This window comes from Natrix helvetica, assembly GCF_964273705.1.
Source record: "Natrix helvetica genome assembly, chromosome: 4".
Classification (NCBI taxonomy): domain Eukaryota; kingdom Metazoa; phylum Chordata; class Lepidosauria; order Squamata; family Natricidae; genus Natrix; species Natrix helvetica.
In genome coordinates this window covers 72,953,816-72,981,148 of record NC_138550.1, presented here as the reverse complement: position 1 = coordinate 72,981,148, position 27,333 = coordinate 72,953,816, and the positions used below count along the sequence as shown (strand labels likewise).

General features: G+C 43.5%; 1 protein-coding gene across 7 annotated transcripts in view; it reads right to left on the bottom strand.

The window, feature by feature from the left end:
- The window catches only part of KIAA0232, a 94,467-nt gene that overhangs the window by 22,945 nt on the left and 44,189 nt on the right, over window positions 1–27,333 (bottom strand). For all 7 annotated transcript variants that reach the window (XM_081950074.1, XM_081950071.1, XM_081950069.1 and 4 more), the window contains 2 exons: window positions 22,394–25,640; window positions 21,159–21,267 (listed from right to left, as the gene is read on the bottom strand). In XM_081950074.1, coding sequence (XP_081806200.1) covers window positions 21,159–21,267; window positions 22,394–25,640 — 3,356 coding nt within the window. The remainder of the gene's footprint in view (window positions 1–21,158; window positions 21,268–22,393; window positions 25,641–27,333) is intronic.

Below are 27,333 nucleotides of genomic sequence, written 5' to 3'. Positions count from 1 at the left end.
AGCAAGATAGAGACTGAGCTCTCTTTTAACTCACTATCTTTATTAGGAATGTATTTTATGAATAACACCTCACTATTTGAATATTTACAACATGTGCTATCACTGGACTAACAGGAGGCACTACAAAGATAGGAAATAAAAATAAATTTAAAAAACAAGAAAGGATAACTTCTGACTAACTAGTGAACAAAATGTAAAAAAAATGTGAAAATTAACCTTTGCTGTCATTTAAAGCATTCATAAATATCTGGAATAATTTAAATTTAGGACAAATGGACAATTAATGTGAGGTATTAGCTTTATTAAAAAAGCAAGCTGAACAGATACAGCTAGAGCAATTATAAATAAATTTGTCTTTGTTATAACCCAGAGAAACTATGAGTGATTATTCATGTCTAAACAGTGCCTTTTACTTATGAAAACTGAGCTTTCTATTTTTGAACACACAGGTAAGATCTACAACAAACAGAACTAAATAAACTTTTTGATTTGTTTATACATACATATACATATACATATATATAACCAGCCCTAATCAACAAACGAGCCCCACCCACCGCCCAGGCCATACTGCTTCCCTTTTCCGTATTTTGGCTCACCCTAGGAGCCATCCAGGCAGAAAGCCATTTGTTAATGTTGCCTTTATCAGCACAAATGCAACACACACACACACACGTACGTACGTACGTACGTACGTACATACATACATCATACATACATACATACATACATACATACATATATATATATATATATATATATATAATGTTTTCGTAGATTTTCACGGGTACAGGTATACAGGTCTTGACGTATTCAGGTTTTTTCCCGTGTAAGATTGAGAACATCTTGGTGATGTTTTAACAAGGTCCCACTCGCCATCTTCGGGCTGGTGCCTTCGGCTTCGTGCTTGTGTGAGCAAAGTGTGATCGGAGCTGCCATCTTTCTATAAATATTGGTGTGTGTGTGTGGAGTGCTGGCTTTGTTGCTGTAAGCAGGTTGGTTGGCTGTGTTGTTACATCACGCTTTGCTCACACAAGCACGAAGCCGAAGGCACCAGCCTGAAGATGGTGAGTGGGACTTTGTCGAAATGTCACCAAGATACTCTCAATCTTACACGGGAAAAGACCCAAATATGCCAAGACCTGCATAAATATTCGTAGATTTCGTATATATATATCAGAAATTACCTAAAAAGTCAGAATTGGAATGACTGCTAATACAAAAAGTAAAATCCTGAGTGACGTTAAAGAGGAAAGCCAGAACAAAAAATTAATTAAAAAAGAGGAAAGCTAGAACAGAAGAAAAGAGCAGAACAGTATCAAGCTCAAAGAGGTAACAAAGTCTCAGAGAACCTTATCGACCTAATAAAGCTTATTTCAGAACCAGTTTGGTAGCACCTTTTAATTAGTAATGAAGTGAGTTGCAGCTTCCATTGTGCTTTTAATAAAATTTATTGGTCAGAGAAGGTACTGTCAGACTTTTTTTTTTTTTTTTTTTGCTACTATAGAGTTACAAGTTCTTCTCCTACAATCTGAAGAACAATTCGGGTATTAAATGAATTTTCCAATAACCAAGCACACTTGTATATGAGAAGGCTCAATATTAATAGAATGAAATGGAACTCAGGTAGAGCAATTCTAAATTGGGACAGCTGATGAAAACATAAATCTATCCTGTTGATATGGGGTTTATAGAGAATGGTTATCATTTTCGTATGATGGTATCAGAATTATAATTGCACTTAAGAAGGCTATCTTTCCTTCCATACTATTTAAGAAATAAGGCAGGAGGAGAGGGAAGAAGAGGGGGGGAGGGGGGGGAAGGACCAAGAAGGGAACAACTTTACATGAGCTGTGCTGGCTGCTCATCTGCTTCCAGGTCTAATCCAAGGTGTAGGCTATTACCTTTAAAGCCCTCTGTGGCATGAGTCCAAGATATCTGAGTAACTGTCTTTTCCCAATGAGATCAGTCCACCCCGCTCATTCTGCAGAAGGGACCTATCTTGGACCTTAGCAGTTTCAGCTGATGGGGTCCAGCAGAAGAGCCTTTTCTGCCATGGGACCCAAACTTTGGAACATCTTGCCCACCAGAGGTGAGATCTGCACCTTTCTTTGTCCTTCAGGAAAAGCCTTAAAACTTTGCTATGCCAGTTGACTGGAGGTGGTAGGTGCAGAAACAGAGAATGTACCACTACTGCTCCATTCCAAATTTGTGGGGTTTTTAGTTTGTTTTAATCTGTTGTAATTTTTATCTCTTTTTATATTTATAATTGTTTTTATATCTGCATCTTTTATTATACTTTAAGCCTTTCAAAGCTGCTTCGACTGGCAAAATTTAATAAATAAATAAAGCATGTCATTTTGAAATGCAATTAGAAAGTCATTCCCTTGCAGACAATTCACTGGATATAGCCACTACCAAACCATATGAAATAATAGAAGCTACTACACAACGAGAGCTATTCCACAGAAGCTATTCTTCAAGAATTGAAGAAAGGCTAGCTGATCCCAAGACAGAGAAATCATTATCCCAAAAAGAGATAGCTGATCCTCTGATTATAGGAAGCTGATAATTGCTTTCATCTCACTATCCTTCCTCATTGTTCTGGAATACTGCAGGATCGAGAGCTATGTTAAGAGAACCAGATTGTATCAGTTTTATAACTAATTTTAATTTTAATACTTTATTTACAGTCACAGGCCAAACATGAACAGTACAAAAGAGACACAGCAGCCAGTCACCAAAAGCCCAACTAAGGGAGGTTACAGCTCTCTCCTCTAATGGTCACAGCTCTCAAGAAAAACCTAGAAACCTCAGAGATGATGTACGAGGAGACATCCCCAAGGCAATGCACATACAAATCACAGCCATCAGGACCAGGAGGGACGATTTCAGGAAGAGACATTAACCTAGATCTGTCCACACTATACATAGGGCAAAATAGAAGGACATGCTCCGCTGTCTCAACCTCGGCTCTGTCACAAGGGCACAGCCACTTATTAATCGGGAGCCTCTTGTAACGACCATCCAGAAGTGCTGAGGGCAAGACCTAGTTACTTGCGGGATCGCATCCTCCCACATACTTCCCTGCGGCCAATTCGCTCACACAGGGAGGGGCTTCTCCTGGTGCCGTCCACTAGGCAATGTCAACGGGCGACACCAAGGAGTAGGGCCTTCTCTGTGATGGGCCCAACCCTCTGGAATGACCTCCCCCCAGACATCAGAACCACCACTGACCTCCGCTCCTTCCGGCAAAAATTGAAGACTCACCTGTTCCGACTAGCAGGTCTGGCTTAATTACAACTGTTCCTCCTGGTAAACGTACTATTAACTGGTTATTTTAGGGGTATTGTTTTTAATTTAATTTGTGTGTGTCCTAGGGGTTTTAATATTATATTTATATATACTTGCTCTGTACAGTTCTTTTTAATTCGATTTTAACCTCCTCCATATTTAACTGTACATACTTAATTCTTTTATTGATTGTATTTTGATATATTCTTTATATGGACTGTACACCGCCCCGAGTCCCTTTCGGGAGAGGGGGCGGTCTAGAAGCACGGTAAAATAAATAAATAAATAAATAAATAAATAAATAAATAAATAAATAATAAATAAATAAATAAATAAATTGAAGCGAGCTAGGGAAAAAGCTCTTCTATACTTGGGAATGGTTAGGGTATAAAAATAGGAAGCCATCCTCAATCCATAGTTGTTAACTTAGTTGAGAGTCAGGGGGGAGCAAGTTTTATTGGCTCTGGCTCGTAGATATTGTAAATCAATGTCCACGAGCCGTTGGACTATCCTAAATTGGGCATCCTTGAGGTCGTAGTTTCCCAAGGCATCCTCCGTGAAACCTAGCAGATGAAGTTTCTTCAGCAGCTCTTTCTCCCAGCGAGAAATATGGGAGTCCGTGAACACCAGGGAGAGGTAGCTGCCAGGAACTGCCAGAAAGAGCACCCAAAACCACCATTTAAAGGTGTTTATCCAGGCCATACATTCCACCGATCGAATGCCTAGTTCCAGGTATATCGAGACAAAACCAACACAAGGGGGAAGACCCAGAAGTTTTCTAAGGAAAGCAGCCTGGGTTCTTTCAATGCAGTCCTTGAAGCCCCGTATCCATATGGGAATGCCATAAAGAGTTTGGGCCAGCATTTTGGCTTTGTAAATACGTAGGGCGGAGGGAATGAACTGGCCACTCTGGGTATAAAAGAATCTTAAAATCTGCTGGTGACTACAGGAGGCCGAGTTCAGCACCTGGGTTCGATGTCTAGTCCAAGCACCAGTGTTCTGAAATTGGATACCTAGATACTTAAAATGGAAAACCTGCTTAACAGCATTGTCACTGATATCCCAGTTATACAATTTCCGGGCTCTAGTAAACACTAGTACTTTTGATTTATCATAGTTAATAGCCAAATGGTTTTCAGCACAGTAGGACCCAAATGCAGAAGTAATCTTTTCAGTCCTGGCCTTGACAATGAAAGGAGAACCGCATCGTCAGCGTAAAGAAGAAGCGGGATCTTTGTAGTTGTCAGCTTCGGGGCATGGCACTCAATATGTCTGATGTAACCAGCCAGGTCAGATAAAAAGATATTAAATAGAAGAGGAGCCAGAACACATCCCTGCCTTACTCCATTCTTAATCGGGATAGGATTAGAAAGTTCCCCCTGCAGACCACACCTGACCTGGCTGGAGGTCTGATTGTACAAGGACCTAATTAAGAACAGCAAACGTCTGTCAATAGAACTTTTGAGTAGTTTTGACCACAACAAACCCCTAGGGACTGAGTCAAATGCTGACTTTAGGTCGATGAAAGCAGTGAAGAGTTTGCCACTTGGTATAGTGGTATATTTGTCAACCAGGTGCGCTAGGGCAAAGCAGTGATCTAGTGTGGCACAGCCCGCTTTAAACCCAATTTGTTCAGCGCCAATGATATTGGATTCCTCAACCCAAGTGAGGAGTCTGCGATGGAGGTATTTGGCATACAGTTTTCCAATAATGGAGAGCAGGCTTATGGGGAGATAGTCAGCTGGGTTGTTTCTATTTCCTCGTTTAAAAACTGGCACAATAATTGCTAAGCTCCAGGAGGAAGGTACTCTGCCAGAGGAATTAATATACGTAAAGAGTCTTGCCAAAAGAGGAATCCACCATTCAGGGTTGGATTTTAGCAGATCAGGGGGAATAGCATCAGGGCCAGGAGCTTTGCCTGACTTAAGTTCGGAGATAAACTCGGTGATCTCAGCATGGGTCACAGGTTGCCAGTCAGGGGCTACAGGAGATAGCTGTGGGTCAGGCACGGTTGAACTTGCTGACGCCTGGTAAATTGCCAAGAAATGGTTTTCCCAGTCTCTGTTAGAGATGCAGCATAGAGGGAGTTCCCAATGGCCCGGCAAAGAACTGGCAGCAATTTGCCAAAATAATTGGGTGTCCTTCTGCTGGATAGAGAGAAGTAAATCCCACTTCTCTCTCTCTTTAGTTTTCTTTTTCTTAGGAATTAATCCTTTGTACTCCCGCTTCAGGCGGTAGTAGTCCTCTGGCAGGCGTTGGTCCCCTTGGTTGCGGTAGAGCAGGTAAACCCGTTTAATCTGGTTCCTAAGCATCAAGCAGTCTTTGTCAAACCAAGTATTACTTCGTGATTGATATAGACCACTCGGCCCACAGACGGCTCCAAGCTCCCTTTGGCCACTGTTAATTAGTGATTCAAAGGCCAAGACTATCTCCGAGCCACTGCTTGCTAGTACCTGATTGTACAGGTTGAGACACTCCGGAGATGATAAAAAGGAGTGAAACTTTTTTTCAATATTGGGAGACCATTTGATCCTCCTTGTGTATGAGGCCACATAGGGGTGTAATATCTGAGGGCCCCTAGGGAGATGTATATTTGAAAAAAGCTCAATGATTGTAACCAGGGGGTAGTGGTCACTCTGCGTAAGGCAATCCACATAAAAAGCATGGTCTGCCTCTCTTAAGGGTCGAGATACCAGTACAAAATCAATAACACTACTCCCACGTAAGGAACTAAAAGTAAATTCGCCAGCCAGATCACCTAGGGTACTCCCATTAAGAATTATCTTGTTGTGTTGGGCTGCTAGAAGGGCTAACTGGATGCCAGCAAAATTTGTTAATTCATCCTTAGAATGTCTGGCTGAAGTCAGATGGCCTATGGCCTGGAGGGTTTCTTGGGGGTAGAGTGCCTCTATCGCTGGAGGGACTTGAGCTCCCAGACGGGCGTTAAAGTCACCCCCTATTAGGATGTACATTGCTGGGAATTTAGTTTCCATACAGGTAATATAGTTCTCCAGCGTGCCCCATTGAGCCTTGACATCGGCTTGCTTCCTCGCCGGGGGAAGATAAACATTGAACACTAACAGTTTGCTACGTCCTTTCTTAATTAAAAGCGCCATAGCTAAAGAGATTTTATCTTTTTACCAGAAAAATGGATGAAAAAACACCTACATAAGTTCCCTGACTGTGGTAGAGCCTCTACTGGGAAATCAGCCAAATAAGAGGTTGACTATACTAATTTCACCCAAAGTTAAAACAAACTATATTCTAGTAGTGTCATTCAAGGCAATGGCAGTGAGTTAATTTCAAATTGCATTCTCTTCAGATGATGTTTAATTATTCCACTAAGTGTAAAACCCCAGATTAACAACAAAACATATGGCACAGCCTAGAAAATTATGCTTCCAAGATGACAGCTAATCAACCTTAAATTCAAGCTATGCTAGGTAATGATTTTAAATGCAAGATTAGGGTCAAGTGATCTGGCCTTTTGTACCACCCCCAACTAAAGAAAGTACAGATAAGCCTCAAGTTACGAATGTAATGGAGCCTGCCAATTACATTCGTAACTCAAAGATTGGAGTGAATCACGCTAAATGAATGTGAAAATTTCCTGCCTTCACCCATTTGCTCAGGGTGGGGAAGAGGATGGGGGGCCTAGTGCTTCCAACCACCCAAGGCCTCCCCCAATCCACTGAGATATCTCATATCCCCCCCCCCACCCCAATCCTGCCTGACTGGGTCCACTTACCTTTTGAAGATCTAATGAGCTTTCTTCTCTCCAGCCTCTCTGCCAGTTTCGCCTTGAACAAAGGCTTGACGAAGCCTAGAAGGAGTTTGCCTCTGTACAGACTCCAATTGTCTTTGCAAAAAGCCCTTGCCGCCAAAAACAGAGTCGCTGCCATGTCCTTCCCAGGCTCTGTTTTCGGCACTGCTGTTTTCGGCAGCGGAGCCTACAGGGACACAATTTTCCATAGGCTTTGGCAAGCCTTACAAAAAGCCTTTGCTGGCAAGAATGGAATTTGGGAGGGATGTGTTGGCCCCTCCTGGCTCCATTCTTGCCAACAAAGGCTCTTTGCAAAGAGGACCAGAGCCTATAGAGAGGCAATATCTTGCCCCTGCAGGCTTCAGCAAGGAAATAGCAAACAGAGGGAAGGCCCGAAGAACCAAAGCCTTTGCTCTATTTGCAAAGCCTTTTGCCGCAGATCTTATCCAGGCCTCAATTCGTAGAGAATAAAGGCCTGAAGTAGTGTGAGATCACACAAGACCAGCAGCGCAAGATCTCGTGCTACTGATCTTGTGGTACTTTAGGCCTCTGTTCTCTACAAATGCAGTGAAGGCAATAATGCAGGCAAAGAAACCAAAGGCTCGCTAGATCCTTGTAAGGTAAGTGAGTCTCCACAGCCCCAGTGCTTGTGGAAAACTGGGGGGGGGGGGGAGGTGTTAGGGTTAATTTGTTTCTACCTTAGAGTTGCCTCAACTTTGGGATGGAAAATGCAATTATGCTGAACTTTGCCTTGCATAATGTATTGCTAAAACAGACAAAATATAATAAAATATCACATTTTAAATGGAGCACCCCAGGGAAACAGATCAAGAAAATTTACTTTCTAGGCAGATTCCAAAGTTAATACAAATAACTGCATAGCCTTTTTATGAAGTTTCCTAAAGCATCTGAAAAAATTTACAATTATTACTTTCCCAAATTGTGCTTATCTATTTTTGACTCTATAACTTCAACTTAAGTGAAAAATCCAAGCTACAAACAGAAATCCTCTGTTTAACCCTAGTAGATGTAGATCTTTGCTATGGTAGGTTGGTCAGCAAACTCTTTTAATTATCCCCAACTAAGAACAGGTTGAAATGGAGATTATCTCACACATACAAACATACTCACTCATGAAATAACACTTAAGGTTTATGAATATACAATATGTTCTTATTTAAATGGAATACTCTCCCAAATATAGTAGTAATTTATAGATTCAACTCCAGGAAAATCTTTGAAACAAACTTAAATCCTCCATAATAGATAGACAACTCATCATTATCTTCTACAGGTACTCAACTCTGCTATGGTATGGTAACCTATTAAAATTGAGCCCAAAAAATTGTTGTTAAGTGAAACATTTGTTAAGTGAGTTTTGTCCTATTTTACACCATAGTTTACACCATAGTTTACACCTTTCTTACCATAGTTGTTAAATGAATCTTTGCAGTTATTAAGTCAGTAATATGGCTTCCCCACTGACTTCATTTCTCAGATCACAAAAGCTGACCATGGGACACTGCAGCCATCTTAAATATAAACCTGTTGCCAAGTATCCAAATTTTGATCGTGTGACCATGGGGAATCTCGTAAGTGTGAAAAACAGGCATAAGCCACTTTTTTCAATGCCATCATAATGTTGAATGGTCACTAAATGAACCGTTGTAAGTCAAGGATTACCTTTATACACTTTATAGGAACAGTAAACTGTTCAAAGTACCAAAGAACAATTGGAACATAGTAACTTCCACTTCAAAGTGGCCCAGCTTATGAATGAGTTTTATAGGGTCTTTACTCAGCTGCAATGCCAAAGAATGTTCAAACTGCCGCACCATTGCACTCATTTCTCATGCTAGTAGAGTTATGCTCAAAATCCTACAGCTAGGCTCCAGTAGTATGTGGAACTACCAGAAGTACAGGCAGGATTTCGAAGAGGCAGAAGAACTAGAGATCAAATTGCCAATATGTGCTAGATCATGGAGAAAGCTAGGGAGTTCCAGAAAAAGATCTACTTCTGTTTCATTGACTATGCTAAAGCCTTTGATTGTGTGGATTAAAACAAATTGTGCCAACAAATTGGTTCAAAATTGGGAAAGGAGTCTGGCAAGGCTGTATACTGTCACCCTGTCTATTTAACTTATATGCAGAGCACATCATGAAAGGTGGAGCTAGATGAATCAAAAGTTGGAATTAAGATTGTCGTAAGAAATATCAACAACCTCAGATATGCAGATGATGGGCGTTGGTTCTTACCTGATACACTCATTTTCTGTTGAAGTGGAGACAGCAGCCAGACTGGGGTATGCTCCGTCCAGTAACCAATTGGACTGAGTTCACTTATGATGTCAGCAGGCCCTTGTGGCTCCCCCCCAGGTTCAGACGAAGGAAACTGTAGACTCAAGTGAGAATTGTGAGAAAAGTCCATAGTCTCTGTTCCTCTCTCCTCCGCACAAAAAGATGATAATGTGTGACTTGCCCCAGGGTGGGGCTGGCTGCTGTCTCCACTTCAACAGAAAATGAGCATATCAGATAAGGCCAACGCCCATTTTCCTGTGATCGTGGAGACAGCAGCCAGATTGGGATGTACCAAAGACTGGGCTGTCCACTAGGGTGGGAATACAAAAGAAGGTCTGTTAGGACACAAGCACTTGTTGCAGCACCCTGCCCCCAAAGGCCATGTCAGCCGACGCATACTTGTCCAACTTGTAATGACGTATGAAGACCGTGGGAGACGCCCAGATGGCTGCCCAGCAGACTTCTTCCAACGTGGCTTGCGTGGACCAAGCCACAGATGTCGCAGCACTGCGTGTAGAATGAGCTGTAATGTTTGGAGGAACCTGCAAGGTTTGAAGTTCATAAGACAGTTTAATACAGGCCCTGATCCAGTGCCCCAGACTAGACGATCAAACTTTGGCACCCAAGGAGGCCTGGCAAAAGGAGATGAAGAGAGCTTCCGAGTGGCAGAACCAAGCAGTGCGGTTGATGTAGATCTTGAGGGCCTGACGTATGTCAAGAATGTGCCACTTACGTTCCCTCTCATGACGGGGAGACGGACAGAAATCAGGTAAGGTTAACTCCTGACCTCTGTGGAAGCAGCTATTCACCTTCGATATGAATGTCGGGTCCAGTCTTAAGACGACTCGGTCTGGATGGAACACGTACAAGTCATGTCTGACTGAAAGGGCAGCCAAATCAGAAATACGTCTGGCTGAAGTTATAGTCACCAAAAACGACGTTTTAAAGGACAACAGTTTCAAAGAAGTGGATCTCATAGGTTCAAAGGGCGAGGAAGTCAAAGCCTCTAGGACACGAGGTAAGTCCTAAGTCAGATATCTATGGATGGCAGGGGGATGCAGTTTGGATGCTCCACGGAGAAATCTCTGGATCGAAGGATGAGACGGTAGATGTTTGGATGCCAGACCGTCTAGGACAGAAGCCAAAGCGACCATCTGTCTGCGTAGCATATTAGGGGTAAGCCCCTGATCAAGCCCCCTCTGCAAGAAATCCAATATCTGTGGAATGGATGCCTTAAGTGGGTCAACAGCCTGGTTGAAACACCACAGTGCAAAGGTCTGCCAAGTGGCATCATAAATACGGTTAGTAGAGCTTCTGCATGATGCCTGAATAGTAACAATGACATTGAGGGAGATGTTATCAGCTGTTAAGGCTTGCCGCTCAATCGCCAAGCGGTTAATTGCAGCCACTGGGTGTCGAGGTGACAAACAGACCCCTGATGGAGACACAGAAGGGACGGTGGAATGTGCCATGGAGCGGAGATTGACAGAGTCACTAGGTCGGCATACCAAGGCCGGCGTGGCCAATTCGGCGCTAATAGCAATAGTTCCGCCTCCTGTTCCAACATTTTTCGAATTACTCTCTGAATGAGGGGAAGGGGAGGAAATGCGTACAGGAGACCTTTGGGCCACTGGCACCTGAGGGCGTCTACTCCTTCTGCCATGGGATCCATAAATCGCGAGTAATACCTGGGTACCTGGTTGTTGTCTGCCGTCGCGAACAGGTCTAGGACTGGGAGGTCAAATCGCAGTGTCAGTCAATGGAAGAGGTTCGGATAAATGCTATACTCCGCCTGATCTATCATTGTCCGGCTCAGCTAGTCTGCCTGGACGTTGGAGGCCCCTGAGATGTGCTCTGCCCTGAGAGATGACAGGTGAGATTCCGCCCACCGGCACAACAGGTTGGACTCCTGCATCAGGGGCCAGGAACATGTCCCCCCCGTCTGTTTATGTGTGCCTTGGTCGTGGTATTGTCTGTGAGGACTAATATGTGACTGTCCTGAACTCTGTGGTGGAAGTGTTTGAGGGCGAGGCAAATCGCCTGCAATTCTAACCAATTTATGCTGTTTTGGCTCTCTTTGAGGGACCACTGACCCTGAGCCACTAGTTCCTGCATATGTGCCCCCCATCCTGTCAGACTTGCGTGCGTCATAAGTGTGAGACAGCACAGATCTCTGAACAAGGTCCCTTGCAAAATCACCGGGGACTGCCACCATTTGAGGGAGTGTAAGATCTGTCTGGAAAGGGGAATCCGGAGGGGAGAGCAGCTCCTGTCGGCCTTTTGATGTGGAAGCATGAACCATTGAAGGGTCCTGCTGTGAAACCTGGCCCATGGGACAACCCCGAAGCAAGACACCATCTTGCCTAAGACTTGGGAGAGAAGAAGAAGGGATGCCTTGCTTAGGCATAGCACCTTCCTGACAAGCTCCCTCAGACTGAGTATGCAGTCATTGGATAGGAACATCCTCTCCGCCATGGTGTCTATCAAGACCCCAAGGTGCAGAATGCGAGTGCTGGGAACGAGGTGACTCTTTCTGAGATTCACCCAGAACCCGTGATTCTGCAAGGTGGGAATGGTGAGGGCGAGATCTCTTCGTTTGAACCGGAGACCTTGACCACAAGAGGATGCCGTCCAGGTAACAGAGAATCCAAACTGGGGATGACCTGATGTGGGCGGCTAGGACTGCCAGTACCTTTGTGAAAACCCTGGGGGCCGAGGATAGACCTAACGGAAGAGCTCGGTACTGGAAGTGCCTTCCCCCATAAGAGAAACGGAGATATATGTTTGTGGTCTATGAAGATGGGGATATGAAGATAAGCTTCAGTCAAGTCCACCGACGTGAGGAAGTCACCTTTCCTGACCCGCTATAGGATGATGTGCAGAGAATGCATTTTGAACCGCCAGTAGACAATGTGGCGGTTCAGTGTTTTTAGATCCAAAATTGCTCTCCATCCCCCGGAATTCTTCAGTACCACAAACAGGCGGGAATAAAAACCCTGCCCTTCCTGATGGGGAGGAACCAGTTGGATGGCCCAGATCTCCAACAGGTGCTGAATGGCCTGTTCCATCAGTGCCCTCTTGCGAGGACACAGAAAGGCCGGGCATGGCATGAAGTGCTCCTGGGGGATGGAGAGGAACTCGAGAATGAGGCCAAATTTGACAGTTTTGAGTACCCAATTGTCTGTTGTAGTCTCTTCTCAGCGGTGGGCAAAGAACGCCAGGCATCCTCCGATCAGAAGAGAGTCCAGTCATTTTCTACATAAAAATTGGCGGTTGCCTCCTCCACGGTAAGACTTCTTGAGGGGGAAACGCTGTGTGTTTCTATTGGATCTGTCCTGGTGAGATCCCTGCCTGGGAGTGTAGGATTGGCGTTGTGGACGGGAGAAGGAAGTTCCCCTGTTCGCCGGCCGAAAGGGTGACCTCCTATAGCAGTGATGGTGAACCTGTGGCACGCAGAGCCATTTGTCAGGGCACGCGAGGCGCTGCCCTGTCAGGTGGCCAGCGTGCATGCGCGCGCTGGCCATCTGAGTTCACCGTTTTTAAAAGCCATTTTTTCGCCCTCCCCAGGCTCCAGAGGCTTTATAGGAGCCTGGGGAGGGTGAAAAGAGCCTTCCCCACCTCCCCGGAGGCCCTCCGGAGGCTTCAGGGACCGTCCAGAGGCTTTCCTGAAGCCTTCGGAACGCTTAAAATGACCCTCCGAGCAAACCTCGGAGGGTCGTTTTGAGCGCTCCGAAGGCGTCAGGGAAGCCTCCGGACGGTCCCTGAAGCCTCCGGAGGGCCTCCAGGGGGGTGGGGGAGGCTCTTTTCACCCTCCCCAGGCTCCTATAAAGCCTCTGGAGCCTGGGGAGGGTGAAAAAAGCATGTAAAAATGGGGGGGGTCGCGCCTGTTGTGCGCGCATTGCATTATGGATGCGGCACACCCGCACACGACCCCCCTGCGCTCCCCCCACTTGTGGGACGTGAGCCAAAAAAGGTTCGCCATCGCTGTCCTATAGTAAGGAGCGGGCCGACTGGATGAAAGGACCTTGCGCTTGTCTTTAGATTCTGTGAGGTACAGATTCAAGGGGTTACCAAATAATTGGGTGCCCCTGAAGGGAGAGGCTGCCAGGTGCCACTTGGTATGGACATCTGCCTGCCATGGCTTGAGCCAAAGCAGATGCCTGGCCGTGATCGAAGAGGCCATGGCTTTAGAAGCGAACCTGGCAGCATTGAGGGAAGAATCAGCCTCAAATTCAACGGCTGTCCTAATCTTGTTGAGGTCCCTATGTGATCTAGTGTCAGTAGGAGCGATGCGCTCCTGAAGTTGTTCAATCCAAACCAGGGCCACACTGGAGAAAAAGGAAGTGGCCGTAGAGGCCCTAACAGCCCAGGCCCCAGCTTGATAGTTTTTGACTGTTTGATCTGACCTTTTCTCCTCAGGCTTGAGGACCTTCTCAGGGACTCCAGAGACCACAGTAGGGGAAGACAGGGCTGCAACCAGTGCATCCACTGGAGGAGTCTCGAAGAACTTGGTGAGTTCCGGAGCAATGTTGTAGAGACGTTTGTCGAAGTTGGTCGGCTGTGGGCCCGTGCCTGGAGACTCCCACTGCTTCTGGATGACGTTCACTAAGATCTTGGGAACAGTGATCACCTCCTTTTCCACAGTAGGTTTGGTGAATGGGGTACTGGGACCCTCAGTTGAAGCCGGTTCTGTCGGTTTTTCCTGTGAAGTAGAAGCTGAAGCAGAAGATGGTAAGTTAGCAGCTTTAATGGCCTTAAATAGAAGGGACTTAAATCGATCAGTTTTGAATAATCCAGCAAAAGCCGGGACATCTGGGGTGATCACTTCGTCGTCAGACAGGTCTGAATCCCGCAGGGCATCTTGCTCCCAGCCAATTGAGGCCTGAGAAGTAGAGGTAGAGGGATCAGGTTGTTGAGCAGCAGGTTTATGATTATGGCCATGCAATAGAGCTGGTTGGGGGTGCTGTTGTAGGCCAGCAGCTAGGACATGTTTAATGGTTTCAGTAATGATGGTTGTCATATCTGCAGAAGAGGTGTACATCGCTTGGGGAATCCCAGAACCATGCGCAACAGGGAGGGAAGCCTGTTCAAAGGTACGTTCCCTATTGAGAGAGACATTAAAGAAAGTGCCTCTGTTGTCAGGTTCCATAGAAGAGGAGGACTCTGAAGAAGACAATTCCCCATCTGAATCAGCCAGGGAAGGGCAAGGCCCCATGAGAGGCAAGACAGGTGGAGCTGGGGAGGCAACTTGGAGATCCTCGGGAGGAGGGAGGGAGAGCTGGGCAGTTAGAGTTTGTTGTTGTTTTTGGGCCCTCTGAAATTCTTTCTCAAGGGCCTTCTGCCTGCGCTCTTCTGTTGTGGTAGTCGCTTTAGAGACCTTGGGGCTTATCCCTGAGGAAGGGGCCTCTTTGGCTTGCCTCTTCCTGCTGCTCTTTGCCCCTGAAGGCCCTGCCACCTCTAATCCTGCATCTGTAGTCACAGCTGGATCAGCCATCTCCCCAAACATAAATCAACGCCCCAATAAAGATAGGCAATGGTCTCACCCGTTTGCTGGCCAGGTGCTCCTGATCCGGTCCACCTGGAATGATCCTGGGACACTGAGCACTCCAAACGGCTGCTGTAGAGTTTGCGCCTTTTTTAAAGTGTCCAAAATGGCTGACTTTTTTTCTCTGCCCATATGCCCGCCAGGATGGACTTAAGGGATGCCATCTTGAACTTGCGGTAAACTAGATATTGGTTGAAGAGCTTCAAGTCAAGAATAGCCCTCCAGCCCCCTGAAGCCTTTGGTATTAGGAACAAGTTTGAGTAGAACCCCCCCACCCACCTGGTCCGAGGGGACCGGCTCTATTGCGGCAATGTCAAGCAGATGTTTAATAGCCTGACGCATCCGCCTGCGCTTGTCTATATTTTGAGATGGGGGGAACGTGCGGAAGTAGTTTGGGGGAACGGAGGTGAATTCTAGTCAAAGAGTACTTGCTCTGTTGAGCTTCCTGTTCCAGGGGTCGATACTAGGGCTTGCGGTAGAACGGGGTAGACCTTTGCTCTGCCTTCTTCGTCGAGGTGGGTAGAACTTTTTTCTTATTTTTGTCCTCCACGAGGAGCGGTTCCAGGGCAGCCCCAAAGAGGGAGCCCCCTGTGGAGTCGGCTGACGCCAGCTGCCACTTTGACTTACTGTCCTCCTGCCACCTCCGGAGCCAAAGGAGGCGACAGGAGGTAATGGACGATGCCATAGCCCTGGAAGCAAACTTCATTGCATTTAGTGTGGCACCAGCCAAGAACTGTGCCACTGCCACTAACTTGCTTAAATCCTGATGTAGCCGCACATCTTCTGGGGGAATGCATTCCTGGATCTTCTCCATCCACAGGATAGCTGTGCGATTGAAGAAGGAAGCTGCTGCTGCTGCCTTGATGGCCCAGGCCGCAGACTGGAATGTCTTCCTCAGGGTCACCTCCGTCTTCCTGTCATCTGCCTTAAGGTTGTCTGCCACGTCCTTGGCCACCAGATTTCAGGAGACGCCAGGGCCACCACAAGTGGGTCCACGGTGGGTAGCTGTAATGCTTGGGAGAAATCTGGCTCAATATTATAGAAGTGTCTGTCATTGCTGCCAGGTTTTGAGAAGGCAGTGGGCTTCTCCCATTCTTTTGTCACCACCTCCAGGTAGAGGTGAGGAGCAGGGATCTCCTCCTTCACCACCTTGGGCTCAGAGAAGACTGGGCCCCGAGGATTTTCACTGCAGTCCTCTCTGAGGCACCCTCCTTAGCCCCCTCCTTTGCTCCCTCTGCCCCCCCCCCTCTTCTACCTGAGCAGTGGCACGCACTTTGAGTAGAAGGGATTGGAAAATATTAGGGGGAAATAGTCCAGTAAATGCCGGAGGCTCCGTATTGTCATCCTCCTCATCCTCAGATAGGTCAGGATCTCTCTGGGGTCTGTCCCCAGGTACTGAGCCTTCACTTATCAGGGAAGGAGAGGCAGGGTGGCTCACTGGATCGGGTGGACGGCAAGCCTGGGATGAACTGGCTCTAGGATTCCCACCTTGATCTGGTGCTAGGGACCGAACAACCTGCTGCTGCAATCCATGTGTAATTCTGGAGGAAATTGCTCTTTCAATGAGATTCTGTAACCCCCTTGGAAGATTGTCCACATCCAGAGAATCCCAGCTGGAATTCTCTGGATTTTGAGCCACCCCAGCTTGGGGAGCTAGTGGAGGCCTGGGTAAGGCCTGATCCTCTAAAGGATCCACGTGGGCACAGGGATCCTCCAAGTCCATGTCCTGATCTTCCAGGGAGAGGGGAGGAGAGGGGGATTTTCCCCCAAAAAATCTCCCTAGGGAATCAGGGTAACCTAGGGGGTGCCCAGGCTGGGCCTCACCCCCCAAGGGGGATCTGGAGTGAGGGGGGAAGCACTGTGCCCACCCTGTAAGGCCCTCAGTTTCTCAGCCCTGGAGAAGGTCTTCGAAAGGGCCTTGTGCCTCCTCAGTTCATCCCTCTGGGTCTCACGAGAGGGGCTGGGGATGGTAGCCTTTTGGGCCCTGGCAGCAGTGGGTCGCTGCCTGGTTGATGGGACCTCCCCGCCTCCTCCTCCATCTTGGCCACGTGGGAAATAAGGAAATATGGAACTATTACTCACCCTCTTTGCGCAGCCTCCCGGCTCTCTCTCTTCAGCTGCAACAGTTAAAGGAGAAATCAATGCAGGCTCAGATGATGCTTCCTCCCCTTCTGGGCAGCCCCTGCCTCAACACTGAGAGTGGTGTGTTTGGGGGCTGCCGCCAAGGCTTGCCTCGGCTTGATGTAGCTCCGCGTGCTCTCCGCACCCGCAATTCAAAAATCTTTTTCGCGCTCTTCGCGCTCCGCACTTGCCGCGGCTCGAATCCCAGCCGCGAAATCATCCTCCGTTGAATTGGAGTGATGGGAGGACGTGGGGCTGGAAATCCTGAGCCTCAAGCCTCCCGATCACTAAAAGTTCTGGGAATCGGCGCCACGTGTTTGGTGGTGCCGGAAATGGCCACAACCTCTAGCGGTCTCTCCAATCCCAGGGATACAAAGTAATACTCCCTGGTGGCTAGGAAGGAAACCACCTAGAGCTACTTACAGGCTAGAGCAGAGAGCTATTCACAGAGGCTGCAGAGGTTCCAGTAGAGATAGAATCGCAGGAGAAGTTTAAAATAGGTCTCGTTATTTGGCCGGACTGAGATGAACTAGAGAAGAAAGGGTGGAGCACAGAGGCATGTCTTCAGCTTCATCCCAGTCTCGTGGCCAAATGGGCGTGTCCATACCATTCACTGGAGCCTCCTGTCCCTCGCTCCGGAAAATAGATATCTTTTTTAATCTTACATATATGGAGTTAATCGCAATGGTGAATGGGAAAAGTATGATGGGTACTAAGAAATTAAAGAGACATCAGGATAATACTAACACTTGGATGCAATTCGTTTACTATCACTTCAGAATGACTTTTTAAAAGTGAACAAAGAAGTGAATATACATGTTCTGCTAGTGTGGCAAAAGGGATTAAGAGAGTGGCAACTAATGAGTTCTATATACTCCTAAGTAAAGCTGACTATAGTTTCATTTTAATTGGCTGTCATCCTAGTTAATGTACAAGAAGCAACTGAAGAAAAATAATACTAAATTATGTTAGAATGTTGAAAAATATTAAGGTGAACTACTGGGGAAGGTATGATGAACTTAAGATGGCTCTGCAAAAGTGGAACCAACAATGGCAAACACCAAGGAACCAGTGAGTAGACCAGTTCTTTGAAGTCTTTCCAGACAAGAAGAGGACAGAAGATCACCCAGATGTGCTCTGGGCAGCTGCATCTTGTGAGAAGACCACAGGACACTTTTTCCCCACAGGTTTGAGTACCAGAAGACAATGAGATAAGCCATCTTCCTTGCAACCTTGGTGGAGCCTTTTAAATGCTCTTTAAACTCTTAACCTTTTTAAAAGTTCACTTTTCCCTCCATTCTCTTTTCTTTCTATAAGTATAGTTTGTATTATTTTCATCATTAAAACAAAAATATTAAGGCTGTGGATCGTATAAATGGAGTAATATTAAGTTTATAGACGTTTTCTTTAGCTGTGTGATTTGTTTAACACATCTGTAAAAAACAGCACCTGTGCTCAAAGAACAGAAGATACTGTTATTGCTTCCCTTTGGAATGAGAAACAACATGAATGCAAATTCATAAGAAGATTAGTTAGGCATGTCTAAAAGGTATTTAGCAGAATTGTGGTGAAAAGGAATGCCAACGAGCAAAAAAAATGTACAATTCAGCAAGTGATTGGGAAATGTATGAATTATTTAAATATATATGTGAGAAGAAAAATTACTAGATGTCTTCTGATTTACAGAAAGCACATAAGCAAATCAACTTACTAATGGAATCTTTAGATAAACACAGAGTTCAGAGTGGTTATTGATTGTGACATAAGAGAATGAAGCTATTTTTTTAGATAAAATGGAATGTTTCTGATGAGAGAACTGTAAAGCTTACTTAAAATAACATATTTACTTAAAATGGGAAATGGAAAAAATGTGTGCAGACAGATAGCAAGTATTACCTGGTCAAAGATAAGGAATGAAAGAATGAAAAGGGGCCGTGTTTCTGCCCCTATTATATGGAAATGAGAGTTGAGAATGGCAGGAGAAACATGAAGTAAAATATGGGAAATGAGCATTTAAGTATCTAAGCCAGGTGGCACGCGGAGCCATTTGTCAGGGCACGCAAGGCATTTGTCAGGGCACGCGAGGTGACTTCCGGTTTGCTTGGAGGGTCGTTTTGAGCGCTCCGAATGCGTCAGGGAAGCCTCTGGACGGTCCCTGAAGCCTTCGGAACGCTTAAAACGACCTTCTGAGCAATCCGGAAGTGACTTCCGGTTTGCTCGGAGGGTCGTTTTAAGTGCTCCGAAGGCTTTAGGGAAGCCTCCGGACGGTCCCTGAAGCCTCCGGAGGGCCTCCGGGGGGGGGGAGGCTCTTTTCTCCCTCCCCAGGTTCCTATAAAGCCTCTGGAGCCTGGGGAGGGCAAAAAAAGCATGTAAAAATGGGGGCGGGTCGCGCCTGTTGTATGCACATGCGCACTGGGGGGTCGCACATTGCATTATGGGTGCAGCACGCCCGTACATGACCCCCCTGCGCTCCCCCCACTTGTGGCACGCGAGCCAAAAAAGGTTCGCTATCACTGATCTAAGCAATGTTGAAACAAGGGGAGCTTGAGTCCAGAATAAACAGTGATGGATAACAAATTAATTACAAAAGTGAATAATCAACAACAAAGAAGTATATCAAATTTATGTGGTCATAAGGTTGGATGAAAAAGGACTAAGTTGTGAAATAAATATCAAGGAAGAATGAATGGGCAAAAAGAAGGAAAAGATCAAGAAAATCATGAATAGATAGAGTTGAGACACTGAAAAAGAGAAAGATGGCAATTTTTAAAAAGAAAAGGTAATATACAAAGCTCCGTACAGATGTGATAAAAAGGATAGTTTGCAAGGACAAAATATGAAATTATAATGAATGGTGTTGGTATAAAGTTGCTGTAGCTATATTTCCTTTTCTCTTCTCTTGCCTTTAAATTGGCTTCATATTTCTTACTCCTCTCCTCTTTTCACTTTCTGAAATAGATGAAATCAAGCAGGACTAATTCATGTAAGACAGAAATACTATAGTTTTTAGATCACTTCCTCATAGCTCCCATGATCCTATGTAATCCCCAAGGTTTGGAGATGGTTCTTACAGCCTCTCCAAAACCTGTTGCTAAGTTGCAATGTTTAATATGACAGAAAAATGTAAATACTGCAGTATATTATGGTAGATATAATACAGAAAGTATATTTAACCCAAAATAAGACTACACAACCATTAACATGGATTTACTGTTTGATCAGATTGCGCCTATGCTTCATCAGCTGCACTGGGAACAGCCAGATTCAATTCCTCATTCAGAATAATTTAATCTTAAAAGCTGTACAACTTGAATATATCAGAGATATTACTCCATATGCCTGCCTAGAAGGATATTTTTTAGCAGTGGGGCTCATGTTAGTGCAGTGCATTTTGAAAAAGGAGCTTCATTCTTCAGAGACTTTTGGCAACCTGTGAAAGTAATCCCAAAAACATTTTCAAGTTACTAAAAGACCATGAACAATGATATCTTAATGAATGCAGGGACCTCCTGGTTTGACCTTATGCAAAACAGCTTAAATGCTTTTAACATTTGAGCTGGAAAAGGAGAGATGGGAAAGGAAATGCAGCCTTCAACAGTTGAAAAAGAAGATGGCTGTTTAAATATGTAGAATGAATCACCTGTTAAATGTTTAAACCTATTAGAACCAAGAGTTCACTGAACAATATTTTTACTGACATATGGATGTAATATTGGAGTACCCAAGCAGGACTAGACTTCACAGCTGGCTAGCAGAAACTAATGCAGTTAATTACAGCTCATTCCCTTCCTACAAAGCTCAGAATCCCCCACACAGTGACATTGCCACTCTTGTTTCTCAATAGTTTTATTCCTTTGCACTCCAGTCTGATAACAGGGAAAACAATGACTACTTACTTGATAATAGTTAAGAACTAGTTTATCAAAGTGCACCCACTTTGATAAATTAATTAGCACCATCCTGCTATATGGAGAAACGATGGCCACTAATGAGAAAACAATGGAAGCACATGAACGGGACAAATTTTTCAGATTATTAAGAGGCTTCCATTTGAAACTTGATCATCTTGCATTCATCTTTTATCTAACTCAGCTGTAAAGTTTCAGTCAATTACAAAGAGGTCAAAGATACTGCTACCTTCATACTGTGATGTAGGAAAGAGTGGAGTATAAAGAGCTTTCTCCCACCAGCACTGTTTTGCTTGATTGTAGCTTATTTTCTGAAGGTCACTACTCAATACAGGAAACTGTTTTGAGAAGAATTATATTTTAGTTCAAAGACAAAGAAAATAATCCTACAGTATGATACTTATTCTAGAGAATATGAATCCAATAAAGTGTGATATTGTTTCAAGAAATTATGAAATGCTTCCATATAAACAGCTGGTCTCAGTAAGTTCAGCAAAGCATAAATGTACATGTTTAACCCAACTAAGGTAAGTCTGCATGGGGCTATTACTGCAATATAAAAGTTTAGTGTTCAAAATTTCTAATACTATTTCCACATAAACATTAAATGTTACGTAGGTATTATCTTCTTGTACATTTTTATGTTCAATAACTTCTTTTTCATTTTTTCTCTAAAAGTTAAGAGTTCATGCCTATTTTGACTAGCAAAATAAGTGCATACTGGAGACAACTATTACACATGGACTGCAAAAATCATAAACAGTTCCTAGACTGAGCCTCCCCAAAGTATCACTTGAAGTCAAGATTGTCAAATAAAGGCTATCATACTTTGGCCATGTTATGTGAGCTGACTCACTCAAAAGTCAATTACGCTTGGAATGATCAATGGAAAAAAAGAGAAGGGGCTGCTCTAGCACCTGCTGGCTGGACATTATAAAGGATGATACCAGGATGACCATGAAGGATCTGAAGGAGGCAGCATGAGACAAAAGTATGAAGAGTGCCAATCCATAGAGTGGCCAAGGGTCGGACACGACTGAATGGCTGACGATGTTGAATAAATGCACAAAAACAATTATGTATATTTATTTGCAAGAAAAGGGGGAGGACCCAATGTAATATAACCCCTACCAGCTAAAGAAATGTGTCCTCCATAGAAACTATTAGCAATTTCTCTTTTCCCTTCTATGTTCATTTTCAGAACATAATTATATCACTTCTCCCAGGCACCTGAGAAAGTAGGCAGATGCTCAGTTAGAATATTTTTTTGTTTCAAACATTAATTTTTGTGCAGGAAAAAATTAAGGTTGCACAGTAGCACCTTGGATTGAAAAGGTTATTAATTCTTGTGAAATCAGGATATATTTTAACCCAATATATTTTAAAGGATTAAATCCATTGAATTATATATCATTTTACTGAAATCTATAATATCTATACAATGCACAGTTCTCAAGGACATACCTCTTTCAGTTGCCCTGATGAGCTTTCTTTACAACTGCAAGACTTGTCTTCCTCTTCTTGTGGCTCCACAACATTGCAGCTAGCTTCAGAATTTTTCACAGCCATTGTATCTTGCACATTTTTCATACTGCATTCTAAGCAAGAACTCTCATTTTCTACCAGCAATATTCCAGATGATTCTTCCTGGGAATCCAGAGATGTCTGTGCACTCTTTTCCATCCCACACTTTTTTAATGTAGGAAAGAACTTCCCAGATTCAAGTTCTAATTTCCCATAATAATGCCCTTCTTTTTCTGCATCCTCTTCCAGTGGTTTGAGATCTGCTTGTGGATCATCAAATGGTTCAGCTTGAGAAGAGACAAGAATATTCCCCTCATCTTTCTCCGATTCAAAATCAGATTCACTTCCACCACATGGAGAAAGTTCAGATGCAGAAATGGGGCGAAAGTGAGTCCTAGGAGAAATCCGTATTGCTCTGTACTGTGTCCTCCCAGCACCACATATTCTAGGGCGAAAAGCATCTCTGTCTGAATCAGAGCAAAGGATTGATTTGGGTTTAAAGCAAGGGCTGAAGGATGTAATTCCTTCTGGTTCAAATGTACATTCGACATGAAGAACTTGTGAAAATGGATTATTTAAGTCAAAGGAAGAGAAAGAATATTCAAGACCAGACTCTTCACCTTGAAAATTACTGCAAGCTTCTAACAAGTCTTCATGGAAGATAAAAGAAAAACCTCTATTTAATCCATGATCACCACATTTCAAATGCTCACTCTGCTCAAATGATACAAAAGGTCTCCATAATTGTCTGTGACCAGGAGTAAAGCTATTTCCTGGTGTCATGAAGACATCTGTACCAGCTATTGTGACTACATCAGAAGCTGCACACTGTAGTAAGTTTCCTTTTGGGTGATTTGGGGGCACTATTGCCCATTCTGCATCACTGTTGAAAGTTTTCAGTTCCCCATACACACCACCAAGAATAAATGAACTTTCTTTATCTTGATTAACATCCCATGATTTAGAGGGTGTAGTATAATCGCCACAATCTACTTCTGATAAATTGGTTGAAGCAAAGCCTCTTTTCTCTAAATTTTCTTTCTGACCTTCCCAAAGATGGTATTCTGATCTTTGTACTGCTTTGTTTGGACCTTGGAGAATTTCTACCTTTGCATCATTTAAGTAGCAACTATAATGATTTACATCAGTTGGAAGCAGTTCCTCTTCTATTCCTTCTATTTCTACAATGGCTGCAGAATTTTCATCTGTCATATTTGTCCAGATATCTTTCATAACTCCTGAGCCATAGTCATCTTCATGCGGGCTACTGTCACTACATACTTGTGGAGTCTCATATTCTTTATCTTCTGTTTTTTGTTCTAACTGAATACCACAGACAGATTCTAATTTTGACTTTTTTGTGAAAATTAAAGTAGGTATTTCTCCTAAAGATCTTGTCTGTTCTTGGCAGGTTTCCTCCTGCAAAAAATCTACAATTTCTTCATCTATGTAACTTGAAGATACCCTGGGAACTATATAATTAATATCATCAGGGTTAAATTGAGGGGATTCTTCAAGTGGAATATTTAAAATCTCATTGTCTGAACGTGTTTCTTCAGAATATGACCATGGGCTACAAGTTCTTGTTGACAGATTAGAACAGTGTTCATTTTCATCAAAGGCACTATTTTTGGTCCATATTAACAATCTTGACTGTGTTTTCCCAAACATACCAACATTGCTACTAGAATCTGTATTTTCATTCCCCAAATTTAGTTTTTCAAAAGGAAATGGTAAAACAGAATTACTGCATTGCACTTCAAACACTGAAAAAGAATTTAAACCAGACCCTTCATTAGTATCTGAAAACAACTCTTGATTGCCTGCAAGCATGTATGAATTAAGCATTGTGCTGTCTAAGGTTGGGGAAAGTCTAACAGGAGAATCACCTTCAAAACTTTCCCCATCTGCATCACCAGAGCTAGAAGTTGAACAGCACTCCCAAAATTGAGCTAAATTACTAAGATCTTGCAAGAACCACCCTTCCGCACCAGAGGTGGCTGAATCTGCCCATATTGCACTTTCCCCTTTCAATTCCATTCCATCAAACACTATGCAACATTCTGCCTCAAAATCAGTTCCTTCTCTGCTTTTCTGCCGAATCATATTCAAAATCCGACTTTCTCCTTGCATCTTGCCTGAGGCACCAGAATCCAACATGGATTGATCAATATCCACTTCATAGAAGTGTGTTAGTTCTGACAGATGAACACCATCTAAATGTATATTGTCCTCTGGTGGAGAACATATTGAGGTCCTAGTGAGGCCGATATCCTCATTTAAAATTGCAGGCATTTCCACAAAATGACCATCAATGAAAGTACCTGCTGCGAGGTATGTTTTACTAATATTATTGTTGTTACTAATGCAAAGACCTTGCACTGATTCAGCTAATTCTTCTACAGCCTCTGATGTTGCATCACATACATCTTCTTGCTTGTTGCGATATGTCGTCTCAAGCTTACTTTTTCTACTCAGGGGAACAAAATATTCTGAAATTGGCTCAGTATACCACAAAGGCTCCTCCTTATATTCAGTTTCATTCCTGCTATCAAAATATAGCTCTTTTCTCTCATGGCTTCCACCTTCTTTTCGTCTAATTTCTTTTAATGGCCATTTACCTCTTTTACATAGTTGCTTGATAGATCCATTGCTGCTGCCAGGAATTTTCCTTTCAGTTTTTTCACCAGCTTTTGACAAATACTTACTTTGTCCATTCCATCCTTTTTTACTTCGAGCCTCCCTTGTTTTATGTCTTATTTTTACATATTTTGTAGCTGCTTTTAATTCACCATGATTGCCACTAGAATTTGAACCTTCTTCACTGGAGCCAGAAGACCAGGATCGAAGACGTATCTTCCCCTCAGATTTATGCCGGAATTGCTTTTTGTATGAAACAGATTTTCCTTCAATACGATTTCCAAACTTATTCTCTTTTTCATCTTTGTCATTCTTTTCTGTGGCTCTTTCCTGTATAGTTACAGATGCTTTGTTACTATTTCTCTCTTTGGATGCTTCATTTTCACTAATGCAGTCCTTTGGAGATGATGTATCTGTGCTAGTTGCTGGGACAGTGGAAGATGAGGAGGTACTGGAGTAAGAACACACTTTGGATTTATTCCACACCGTCATGATTTCTTGCAGGCAAACTGGTTTCTGGGAAAGAGGTGGAAAAGCCTCATAATACCTGAGAGAGAAAAAGATAAACATGCAGTGTCATGTTTTGGAGAATCAGACCAAAAGGAAGTTTCAAGACCAACTAAACATTAATGATTTTACTATCAACATTCACTTTTATTGTTTTTAATGACCTATGTTTTAAAACACAAATCTTACTAATCAATATATTATTTAGCTCATCTCTAAGGAAAAATAAACTATTACTGTATTTCAAAAATAGGTTTTGGTGGTTAATAAGTTAAATATTGTCACTGTAGTTAAAATAAAACAAAATATGATTACATACTTTTCCCAGTAAATATTAATACACAGTTGAAATATTCTATTTTTATTTTCTATCTGGGGATAGGTCATTCAACATTTTTGTTGAGCACCAAGTTGAGAAAGATAATTTTCTTCCTTTTATATAAGAATAAGCTTGGTGGTTGTTCAACATATAAATTACAGAATTATTTTCAAATCGCCTGAAAGACCCTCACGGGCAGGACAGTGTTGGTCTTTTACAGGAACCGGAGAAAGCTGACAAAATAAAATAGACAATTGTGTTGCTATGCAATTTTTAGATTCATTATAACTATTTTAGTTGAGGGATAAATAGTTTCTGTTTCCTCTTGCTTTGAGGTTAGAATAAACAGTGATGGATAACAGATTAATTACAAAAGTGAATAATCAACAACAAAGAAGTATATCAAATTTATGTGGTCATAAGGTTGGATGAAAAAGGACTAAGTTGTGAAATAAATATCAAGGAAGAATGAATGGGCAAAAAGAAGGAAAAGATCAAGAAAATCATGAATAGATAGAGTTGAGACACTAAAAAAGAGAAAGATGGCAATTGCTGGGATTCTGTGAATGACTGAGAAGATTGAATCGTTGGTCTGGGACCAGAGCTGTATATGATGAACTGTTGCACCCCTTCACAAAATGCCCATCATTCAGAGCTGGCTGATTCAGGACTGATATTTCTTGATCTGACTCGTTTCACTGCTTACCAGGTAAAAACCCTTCAGTTCTCAAGGTTTCCAAATGTTGTAGTAACATTACAAGCTTACATTGCTAAGGTTTTTGAGGACTGATTTGATAATGTGTTTGATACATCCACTAGCCTCTTGCATAGTCAAGACCATGGCAACAAGCTCATTATTAAAGCTGTGTCTCCTAGTTCTTATTAATTTTAGCAGGGGATCAGTAAAATTAATAAAACTACCATGTTTCCCCAAAAATGCGCCCTAATCAGAAAGTAAGTCCTGGCTTGATTTTTGCATGTGCACCCAATATAAGCCCTACCCCCCCCCAACAAGCTCTAATTAAGGCCCCACCCACTCCAATGTGCATAGGTAAAAATTAAGCTAGGGTGGAGATGCAGGAGTGGAGCTGCCCTACTACTTACCTTCGGATAGTTGCAGCCAGGCCTTTCACACCTTTCACAAATTTCTTTTGCTGCAGCCAGGCGGCTTTCCTGAAGGCCTCTGTAGCCGATAGCAGAGCTCCGGATCGATCTAGAGCCCTGTTATCAGCTGAAGAGGCCTTTTCAAAAGGCTTTTCCTGAAGGCCTCAGTAGCCAATAGCAGAGCTCCGGATTGATCCAGAGCCCTGTTATCAGCTGAAGAGGCCTTTCCAAAAGTCTTTTCCTGAAGGCCTCTGTAGCTGATAACAGAGCTCCGGATCGATCCGAAGCTCTGTTATCGGCTATAGAGGCC